General features: G+C 42.2%; 1 protein-coding gene across 7 annotated transcripts in view; it reads right to left on the reverse strand.

The window, feature by feature from the left end:
* LOC104911248 (exocyst complex component 3-like protein) overlaps positions 1-10,364 on the reverse strand; it is a 53,084-nt gene extending 42,720 nt beyond the window's left edge. For 3 of the 7 annotated variants that reach the window (XR_004159983.2, XR_014883765.1, XM_010711940.4), the window contains exon 1: positions 10,056-10,338. Coding sequence is in view for 4 of the 7 variants with exons in the window: in XM_010711940.4 (XP_010710242.2) it covers positions 10,056-10,099 (44 nt within the window). In the remaining 3 variants the exon portion in view is untranslated. Of the gene's footprint in view, positions 1-9,825; positions 9,960-10,055 lie in introns of all 7 variants that reach the window. The other 4 variants (XM_085225686.1, XM_085225687.1, XM_031553694.2 and 1 more) reach the window with 4 other exon arrangements.
* Positions 10,365-11,802: the final 1,438 nt, after the last annotated feature.

Raw genomic sequence — 11,802 nt, forward strand, 5'->3', positions numbered from 1 at the left:
CTTTCAGCATTTAGGAATTGCAGACTCCTGTGCTCTCAGAAGATGGTACTTAGAAAGCGACCAGCACTGACAGAAATGCCTTCAAAAGCAATTTCCCAGGGGACCTTACTGTTTCCTGAACAGACTAAAATCTGCTCTCCTCATATCCACTGTTGAGGTTTTGGTGTCAGTTTTTCTCCTACCACCAAAGATATTAAATTTGACCGCTTTATGGTCACTGTGGCCAAGACAGCCACCAATTGCCATTTCACATACCAGGCGCTCACAAGCCACGGAGATAGGAGGGCACCTTTCCTCGTTGGCTCCCTTAGTTCCTTTACCAGGAAGTTGTCATCAAAGTGTTTTAGGAATTTCCTGGACCCGTTTGTGTCAGCTGTGTGATGTTCCCAATTAACATCTGGCATGTCCTCCTTAAGGAGTTGAAGTCTCCCATAAGGATAATGGCAGTAGATCTAGATGTCTCTCTCAGTTCCTTAAAGAATAGTTCATTGGTGTCCTTATTCTGGCTGGGTGGTCTATAGTAGACTCCCACAACAACATCTCCTTTATTTGCTACTCCCTTAGTCCTTACCCAGAGGACCTCAGCCATGCCATTGCCAACAGACAGCTCCATACATATAAACAGTACATGCAATATACACCACGTGCCAAACTGCAGGCTGAGGAGAGGTTTGAAGGACTGGCCTCTCTGCCTGAGGCAGCATCAGGAAACCATGAAGGAGAAATACCCACAGAAGTCATTTCTCTCCTTATCTCCTATTACTCAGAGTCCACCCTTGTTACTCCAGCACTTGGAAAGCCCATGTCCTGAAAGGTCTTGTAATGACACTTCAAAAAAATACCTCTGCTACAGAAGCCTCTGCACTGCTATCAGCCCAATTGTATCCCGGAAGACCAGCCACAGCCACCAAGCCTCAGAAAAGTGTCATCCTAAGAGCCAGCCAAAGAGTTTTCCTATCCAAGAAAGGGTCCAGGTCTGGTACAGGACAACTACCACTTAAATGCTACTTGGAAAGGGCTTTCTTAAAACATAAATTATGGATGTTGTTTGCTAGTGTGATAAAGAATGCATCATTGCAGCCACCACGTCTCTTCTCAAGATGTTCCATGATTTTATCCAGAGGTGTTTCTCTTTTTAGAAGTTAGGAGTATGAATATTCCGCCTCTATTTGGACATAGGCAAGCCTAAAATGATTTTCTTTGAATCTTTTTATTTGGCTTTGATTGACAGGCTTCCTCTGTGCATTTTTTCATAGATCCACAGATTCACACCAGCAGTGAATAATTTAGGTTCAATTTTGTGGAAAACTTCCTGCTCACCCACAGCCCTGTGTGGAGTAGCATGTGCAGAGATTTGGGTCTGAAAATTCACTTTCCACACTCCAAACTCATTCGCCTGTTTTTCCTGCTGCCACAAGAGGCCAGTGATTCTATTATTTCCAGTCTCCAGTGTTTCACCAACACTACACTGACACAGCTCCACAGGCACATCTGTTAAACACCATCTGGAGGCTAAAAATCATAACTACAGACTGGTTTCCTGAACAAACCTGTCACACAGGAGCTGTGCACAACTTCATCTTAACTCCAGATCAAATCTCAGCCACCTCTTCCACCATCTTTCACAAATGTATCATTCATCAGGCATCTCTGGCTACAGAGGCAGGAACACCCCACACACCTGCACTGACTGCAGAATATGGAAGTCTTTGTCTTGCCAAAGGAGTTGATTGATTTTCACATTTTCAGAGATGCTCAGCATCTAGCATTTTCCATTTCCCCTTCTGGGCAGTCTGTATAAGAATTCCATTTCTATCCCACACTGGGCACAGAGCTAGTTTATCTACTAGCTCATCATATCAAACAAGACGGCATGTCACATTGCAAAAAGGTCAGTTCTAAAAGATTTCTGCAATCTCTTCTCTCAGCTCTATGCTACTGAACTTAAGCAAGATATAGCAGTAGGTTTGCAACAGCAGCAGGAGCCCATGAGGGTCCTAAGAGAGAGCTAATCATCCTCTGAAATCATTTCAGTAAAATACACTGTGGAGGAAGTCTGCATGAGCACAAAGAGAAGCATTAAATTTTCATCAGCATGAGCTCAAGCTGAATAAAGCAGGCCTCCCAAATGCACTGTGATAAAACATTTACTCTGCACCACAGTGTTCCTTCCAAAAACAGAAAAGCATTTAGAGACACGGCATTAGAAAATTCAGCATTGCTACATGAGGTGGAGGCTCTGTGAGTCTTCAACTTTTTCTGACCCCTTCTCCTCCCACAGGAAAGAAAGAAATATGGACACAACAAGGGGTGGGCAAGACTTTGGGGGTAGGAAGGAGCAGGAGATACAGGCTCAGGACAGGAAAGGGAAGGGCATTTGTGATGCTGCCAGTGCCAGAACATATCCCATCCTTCTGTGCTTCTTACTTCTCGGCAAAGCAGAGTGAGCTCTATATAAAGATCCAGAAACACGAACCCACATGAGCAGCACTCACTGCAAGAGCACCACCGGCATCCATTTCTACAGAGATCCTCAAGGAAGCACAGTTAGATAAGTTGCAAGGATGTTTCTAGATTATCAAGAACATTTTGAAAAGAATCAGCGTGTTTAATCTATCCTGAAGAAACATGTAATCTGTAACGCTCTGACCTTAGATCTCCAGCATATGTTACTGGACTCCTGAAATTCAGTGAATAAAACAGAATCAAGGCTGCATTCCAACAAAGGATTTTAAGGACACGACTATTTCCTTTAATTTCAAAGAAAAAATTCAGCCTGTTAGCCCATCTGTTTGGTGAGCAGGAAGTCAAGCTGGAGTGGTGTTTATGTGCTCCATGGCTACATAACAATTAACAATAAATATCTTAGAGCCTTGGACATCTGAAAGTTGCACAAATTGCAAGAAGAATTAATGTATCTGATCTTGATGCAGCAAAAAATCATTGCATCTTAAGACAGCTATATGGAGCTTGTTTGCTTGAATGAACATTGTTTTAGTGGTATTTTCTGCATAAGTTTTTAATTCCAGGCCCAATAGTGGTTACATGCTCACTATGGTATCCTTGGCTATTACCACACTGTTCACAGTTAAATATAACTACAGTGGACAAAACACCAGCAAAATATAAACTTTCATGCTCAGAAGCTGTTTTACATTGGGAAAAGGAAGATGGTGCTGATTTGTTGGTGGGGAGAATAAGATGAACAGGGCCCTAGACCTGGCTTCTACTAACCTAACTCTGGGTATAACCATTTAGATCTATGCAGAGGGAGAACCAGAGAGCTGTAAGATGTCTTCTGGATCAAAACAGCAATGTATCGCACTTTGCACAGAGGCAAGTGGGACATGAATCCTTCACGAATTCAGTTGCCTCCCACCTTTGCATGTATTAGCATGACTGAGAAAAAGATATTTAACATCTTGTTTCTTCTTGCTTCACTGTTTCGGAGCAGACATAATACACGTGTATCAGAATTCCAACCTGGACTGTATTCATACACAAAATACATAGCATAATAGAGCAGTACGACTTCTTCTGGGAAACAGATGTACCTTGTGATATTTATTCTAACGTATGTGAAGGGAAGAGATGGGGAGAGATATTGGTATGTATAGCAGGCACAGGCTGATATTTAAAACCTTTGGCATTCCCATATGAGCCTGGAAATAACTGTCAGTGCTATTAGTTGCTGTCGCTGATGACAGCATATAAATGACTATCTAATCTGCATATACAATTGAGTAATTAGATGCCATATGTAAAAGCAGTTATTTATAGGTGCAGAATCAGAGACCAAATTTAAGCCCAGTCCTTGTAACGTATTATCTCACAAGCCAGATCCTCTTGGACACAGGTACAGATGTTTATTACTGAGTGCCTCATCTTAGATTACTTTTTTTAATATCACAATTAATATTTCATACTATTGATTTTCCACTGTGGTGCACTGAATCAGCCCTGCCTGCATCTAGCCTGCTGACAGGAAGCTAGAGCTGCTGTCTACAAAACGCCTGTCAATGTAAGGGGCTGCTTGTGCACAAAGGCAGCCAGGAAACCAAGCGGGTCCTGCTGAAGGCCCATCCGCTCTGCTCAGTGAGGGCTCGATCTGTTCTTATGAACAGCTGACCTAGATTCTCTGCCTGAACAAAAGTCTTTCCCAGCACTGAGGCTGTTCAGACTCAGAAATTCATATATTGCTCATCACGAGAGAGTAGAAAAATAGTGGACACATTCAGGAAAAGCAGGAGCATCAGGCGGGTCATCCTGTCAGCAGCCACCCCCTCCCCCTCTTCCCTGAGACCCCCAGAGGAGCCGTGGAGATGAGAATATAACATCTAATTAAGCGCCTGTCCAATCAGATCTGGTTCAACAATTGCAAATATCACGAGGCAATTTGGTTTCCCTCACCATCTTATTTTTTGCACGCAGCTAACATGCAAACTAGGTCAGTATTATTCCTACTGGAACACTCACTATGGCTGTTATTTTTAGAAAACCATGTGATTGTCTGACTTTTATTTATGAAAGCACCAAAAGATCCACTGTATGTTTTCCTGTCTGTCGTATTTGGGGTGGTTTGCTGTTTTAGTTCTTTGGGTTTGTTGCTGAGGTCTCTGGCCTCTTTTTAAAAGGCAAAGTCAGACTAAATCAGGAGGCCTTGCAGTTCACACGCCTTAGCAGGCTCTGCAACAAAGCACATGCAGCATGAGCAAAGCAAACCAGACAAGTGCACTGAGAGGCTGTGAAAGGCAAGGCAGAGATGCAGGCAGCAAGAGACAAGGAGATGGAGCAGAAATTGGAGGTCTTTTGTGCCAACCTACTGACTGCTTTGCCATCCAACCTTGCAATCTCATATTAATTGGCACTGCTTCTATCACATTCTCTAGAATTCTTTATTAATCAAGTCTGTATCGGCTGTCTAGCTGTACTTGAGATCAATCATCAAATTACCCCAGTGTCCTGTTAATACTTTTAAAAATGATTCTCCAGCCCTGCACAATTTACAAGTGTCTCACAGTATTTAAAATGTCTGGCTCAACAGCTGAGAAACCTGGTTAGTCTTCCTAAAATTGCTGATGTAATCTGCTATTATTGCTAATTTAAGGCATCTGGCTTTAGCAGGCATTATTTAGCATATTCTGAACTGCTGTTAGATGGAGAGGATTTTAGTGCACTGCTAAATGCCTCTGTTCCCTGGCTTTTTTTTTAATGTATTGGTTGCCCAGGGAGGTGTGGGAGTCAATGTCCCTGGAGGTGTTCAAGAACCATGGAGATGTGGCACTGAGGGACGTGGTCAGTGGGCATGGTGGGATGGGTTGGGGTTGGACTGGGTGAGCTTAGAGGTCTTTTCCACCCTTAATGATTATATGACTCTGTGAGTCTACGATTTTTCTCTCATTAAGAAATAGAAAGTTTTATTTAACACTTTTGATTTGGGGGTTTTTTTCCCTGAAGTATTAAAATGTCTATTGATAGTTCCCATCTGGTGATGGTATTTGGAAATGTTATCATTTCTCAGAGCCTTTGCTAATCTAGCATTCTTTGACCATTACCCTTGCTGCTCCTAATTCCATGGGCCAAACACTTATTTGCAGGTCTTTGGGGTTTTGTTTGCCTTATTGCACTTTTGGCAATTGCTTTATATTCATTACTACTATCTTTCGTTTTTTTTTTCTTCCCCTATGCTTTATGCGTAAGAATTTGCCTTGTTTTATTTTTTGTCACTGCTTTCACTCCATGTAGCTTGACTGAATTAAAATCAGCACAACCCTCCCTGAGCTTTGTTGCTTTTTGATTATAAACTAAAACATTCTGAGTCAGCTTTTGCTTTTGATGCCTATTTACACCTTAAGGTCTTCCTGTCACCTGAATCATCTCAAACATGTTTTCATCATCAGGAAACCAGCTAATTAAAATATCAAGACTATGCAGTCCTGTGCACTGGCCTTTGTTCACATGTAGCTTGTTTACATGCTGTAACCGTAATAAGCACCTGCATCTATGTGTCCACCATATTTCAGTGCCTCTTCATCAGCCTAAAGTAATACAATACAGAAAAGGTTATGACATGTTTGGAACTAGGAAATTCCTGTGTATACCTCTTTAGAACTCTCCAGGTCATTTTAGCAAGAGCAGCTGCTCAGATGGGAAGCTTCCATGGCAGGGACACCACGGACATGGCAGTCCAAAGGCTGGCATCTTGCTCTGCAGTGACTTGCAGAGGCAGGTACCAATCACTGAGCCTTCTTGCATTATATGTTGGATCGTTCATCCACAAGCATTCAAAACTACTTTCTTCCTTGGAAACAAAAGTTATGCTAATTTTCATAGAATCAACAAGGTTGGAAAAGTTCTCAAAGATCATCTAGTCCGGCCATCTGTCTACCACCATTATTGTCCACAAAATTATATCCCTAATTTTGAACTATCCTCATACCTCCCTACTATTACCTCCAGTGACATTTACATTGGCATTAAACAAAATTTCCCACCACACTACAAGAGTGCAGCTAGCTGTAATGAACAATTTGAGTTCTTCCTGATCCTTTCCTGTTTGTGAAGCCTGACTCCTCACAAAAGCTTACAGATAATGAAATTGTGTTCTCTTCCAGGGTCCTCAGTTCATTTTGTCCTCTTCCCACTGGATTTTGCTCTAAACAAAAGACATCTTTCCACTTTTTTTTCTTAATTAGTTAAAGAGAAGACAAGAGCTTCTGGTATTTTTCACTATTAGATTCCAGAAATCAACATCAAAAGTTACTATTTGACCACTTTTTCCCCAAACAGCAGCATCAGCCCTCTCTCTTCACTGTCAAAAAAGGAACTTAGAAGAACTATGTGGCGTTTGGAATGAAAGCAAGAGGAATCAGGTAGCTATTTCTATTACCAGGATGTCTCCAACGCCGAGTTCAAAATTAAAGCTCTGAATTTCCCCAGATTCTATAAGTGAGGAATCATCAAGCAACAACCAGTCTGCACGTACGCCTACAAAGCAGAAACCACATGATGAACACAGCCAACAGAGTAATGTAAGCCCCACAGTTAGACACTTCTACCAACATGCTGCGTACACTCACATTTGGAAAAACTGCTTTCATCTGTCCTTTCTAATTCATACCAAGCTCTGGAGTTTGCATCATAGGCAGCCTGCCTTCCTGAGTTAGCTGGCAGTACTGTCTTGGTGACTCCTCCAAAAAGAAACAACTTCAAAAGAAACGATGTAGGATGAAAGATGAATAGGCCAGATCCAATTCAAATTCTAAACTACAAATAACATTTCCTTCTCAAGTAAAGACCAAGCTGTCACGGAGCATTAGGCATTCACTGTAGATAAGGTTGCACAAGCTGTGCCCTCCATGCGATGAATGAGAAAATGCAGACATCTGGCTATGCCATCCTGAGCACAGCACAGCTTGGGTACTCAGATCTGTGTTTCAGGAGTGGTGAGTAAGAATCACGTGCAGGACACTCTGGGATGTTTTAAGAACATTGGACATATCCTGTGAACTTGTTGAAATGGCCTGGCCAGCACAAGCATCACACTGCGATGACACATCATTCTAAAACTAACCCCAAAAAAACCAATGGGTTTGGATAAAAATCATAAAGATGACTTCTTTTACCTCAGGCTTTGCATTCCTTTTCCCTACACTGTCATGTAAGACTCACATATGGGTCAGTTCGACTATCTATCATGTGTAACATGTTGTATGTGATGTGGAGCCAACAGTAGGCTGAATGGCTGAGCAGAACAGGAGTGCTTGCTGGTTGCTATCTTCTGAATCAGGCATTTCTTAATTCTGGACAGTGGATTGTGTCTCTTTTCCAGGAGCAGATTTTGACAAAACGTTTCAGAACTTTCATATTTCATATTATTCCATCTGTCAAACCTGTCCGAAACTGGCCAATGCACCAGAAGAAACCAATAAGTTGAAGAGCTCAGATTTTATTTCTTAAAGCCATATGCTTATCTTCCTTAGCCAGAGCAATTGTGTGATTCAGGCAATAACTTTACAGGATACAAGCATAAGTTGCATTGAATTTTCTGTAACGGCACTCTTTCAGGATTAATACATACAAAAATAAAACATACTTTTTCAGCCACTAACACATTCATTTTATATCTCAGTGTTAAAACCAGTGGACTAATCCTGCCTCGAAAAAGAACTGAAGGCCACAATTATTCACTGCACTCATTAATAGCAAAACCTGCTTTCCAGTTATTTCAGTTACCCTCCTGAAATTATGCAGCTCGTTATTGGTGCCAGATTCCCATTTATCTCAAGAGCCTTTTGTACCAAGAACAAAAAATAGCTTCTTCTTAATCAGGCTTGGCATGAAAAGAAGAACTCATGTTACAAAGGAAGGGCTGTGTGCCTCATTGTGCCTTACTACCTCAAGTCACACCGGAATTTCACAAGTCCCTTCAAACTTTCAATAGTATACAGTACCTGGGGAAGTTATGAGCATCACAAGGAAAACTGCTGATTCGAGTAACAGAAGAAGTACTAATGAGTGCAGAACAATAGGCACAAACAGGCAGGTAAACAAAAAGCAGAAGCAGAAGTGAAATGTAAGATGAGCCACGTTATCAGCTGTCCCATAACAAGAGAGCTGGTCCACTTCTGCTCTGTTATACACCAGCATCACACACTATGCCACTGAAGTTCAAGGAAGTACCTCAGAAGATGAAACTACTGCAGAGGTGAGAAATGCAACTCATTTTTTTCTGCTAATCAGAAAGCAGGATTACTCTTCTAAGCCAAAGCAACATTGCCCTTGCTACTACAGTTCCTCATGGGCAATATGCGTGGGTCATTCCAGTGCAAAGTTATTGTGAGAGCAGATTGAGGGTCATGTCAGACTGGAACACACACAAGACAGTCCTATATTCCCTTCTTCTCATTCTTTAAATATCCTTTCTTTGCCATTTTTTTAAGCACAAAACAAAGACTTCATGTCTTTTTCTGGAAGAGTAATGTTTTATTTAAGAAGCCCTGAGAGCACCATGAATTTTACATGACAGAAGCTCCATCCCACAACATCCTTAAACCTCTCCCTTTTAGTCAGCAGGGCTGTGATCCTGCAGCCAACAGATGTGCTATCTCCCACTGGGAGCTCTGCCATGGTGCTGAGTCATGTTGTTGACTAACATACCCCTTGGGTCTAATGTGGGACTCTGATGGTGTCTGTGGAGGTATACCTGTTAATAAGTATTCAGAAAGGCAAGCTTTTACAGTAAGCCGACCCTATTCAATTCTCAATTAGCCATGGAAGATTAACTGGGTTTGGGATTAACTGGAAACTTCCTCCCCATAGCAAGCACAGCTACAACACACTGACATATAACACAGGGTGCACGAGCCTCAAGGCCAAGTCCCATGTGGGAGTCCAACAGGCTAAAGCTGTCCTTGCTTTGCACAGAAACCAACAGGTAAAGGACCTGAATATTCTCTTACCCCCAAGTAAGCTCCAAGCCAGGATCTGGTTTTATGTAGGTTGCCCTGTCACACATTGTCTCTGACGGCTGAAAGCTGCCATTATCTAAGTGAACCAGAAGATACCACTACACTAATACAAGAACATGCTATGTTGCCTGCAAAACTTTCCAAATTGTGAGGCAGCTGGTGTGCTGACACCATTGCCTATGTGCTGAGTAATGATGTCTCACTGTCTCTTTGTGCTCCCTTATCTGTCTCCTTCCATCTGTTGTTCTCTGTCTTCCATTTGGATTGTATGCCATTCAAAGCAGGTTTTTTTCTAGCACCCAGCACTAGGAGCTCATCTGTGACAGTGCACCACCAAATCAGTCTGATAACTCACCTAAATCAGTAACTGGTGAGCTGGAGTTGATGTTGTTCAGGAGCGTGTATACCAATGAATTAAGAATAGTGTACTTGGGTGAGAAGCATTACTCAGAAGTGTTACTAGCATTATCCATTCTCACGTTCATAAACCTAAGAAATGAGAGAAATGTGGGAGGGGGTAGAAAAAGACAAAAAGGCAAAGAGACAGCAGGCTGGCGGGCAGACAGCTCTCAAACACAAACGTACCACACGACTGGTACACAGACCAGATGCCGAGAAGAACTGAGCATTTGCAACTCCTACTCGCATTCTCATTTCTTCTTTTACAGTTATTAACTTTGCATGCTTCTCCATTTTGGTTTTGCTTCATCTTTCACATAGATAAACCACGACCTGGATCTTATCTTCATGTATCCAAGTGACTTTACTATCATATCATGTGCACACACAGCTACACCCACAGGTCAAGGCATCTCCTTTGCTGCCTTCTGTATGTGATGATATTGCAACTACTCTGGTCACCAGGACAACAGTTCCAACTGGTCAAACTGATAAGAAGTTGGTTGGCTGGGTTCATGATCTGAAAGAAAACACTGAGGAAATAAATGTAGTGTGCAGCAGTAAGCTGCAAATGGTATTTGGTTTTCCCCTTAGGAAGCTGAAATGAAAAGAAAGAAGAGGATCTAAAGAGAAGAGACTTATTTAACTTTTAAAACTCCACAGTTAGAACCACTAGGACCAGGAACTGGAGCTAACACATGAGGCTTATCTCAGCCTTCCCATGCAAAGGGAATAGTTTTAAGGCCACAGAGCCCCAAATTTCCAAAAGTGACCAAAGCTACTGTCGCGTCAGCAGGCCCAGAGGTTGTCTTTGATAGACAACAAAGTAAAGGAAATAAACATTATAGTCCAAACAGTCTCTGTTGCTAGACCTGCCTCTCACTATCAGCAGCCAGGATTGCTAAAAGAGTGCAATACCTTATGCCAACACTCAAGCCGTTTCCTGGCTGGACCTGCGCTCGCTACAGGACCAGGAAGCGACTTTTTCTCACAAAACAACCCCACCAAATACAGCTGAATCAATAATCGGGGCCAGTCACTCCAGAAAATTGCTTTGTGAAATGGACATTTGGTAGATACAGAAGTCAAGCTGTAAATTCAGTCTTTCCGATGCTGTCAAAAGGCAGGGAAATAGAGAACCGGTACCATCTGTAATGTTCAGTCCTACAGCTTCAAGGAGCGCAGTCCAATCACCTTGCCAGTGCAGAAACATATACGAAAAACAGTCTGAAAAGAAAATTACGTGTAACTGGAAGCCAAGACCATTTGAACAGTTCATTTGTAGCCCACAGAGTGCATTGAGGGGGTATGTAATAGACAGAATATATCCGAATATATCAAAGTGGTAAAACTTCGTCAGAACAAGAAACGATTGTGCAAATCCAGCTGAAATTGAAGAACTCTGATAACACCATCCCCTGTAAGACTGATAAGAAATGATGTCCTGTCTCATTCAGGGCTATTCGTGGACACAGCATTCTGCCTGAGCAAGGCTTGCATCAGTGATGTTCAAGGTAGCATTCAGAGATGCAGGTCACATGGCCAAACCTAATCTAAATGGGTAGAGGTCAGCAAGAAAAAGAGTGTCGGACTATATGATAAGGAATAAGGCAGCCACATCAGCCAGTGCTAAAGGAGTATGTGATGGTAAAAGTTCTCCCTTCCCACTTCTGCTTCCCAGTCCTTCCATGAAACAGATGAAGAATTTCAGTCTCTTTGTTCTGTTTCCCAGCTGTGATTTGACAGCGAATTCTCTTTTCAGAAAGTGCTACAGCTCTCAGACACTCTCCCTACCCTCTAGCCTACACACTGCGGAGAGGGGAACTGCAAAGTCAGCTGCACAAACATCTCTGGCTGGAGCAGAAATGTACACATAATCTAACATATTCAAGGCCTTTCCGAGCACAGCAAAGCAATGCCAAGAAACAGAAAA

Source organism: Meleagris gallopavo, chromosome 5 (genome assembly GCF_905368555.1).
Source record: "Meleagris gallopavo chromosome 5, MGAL_WU_HG_1.1, whole genome shotgun sequence".
Taxonomy (NCBI): Eukaryota; Metazoa; Chordata; class Aves; order Galliformes; family Phasianidae; genus Meleagris; species Meleagris gallopavo.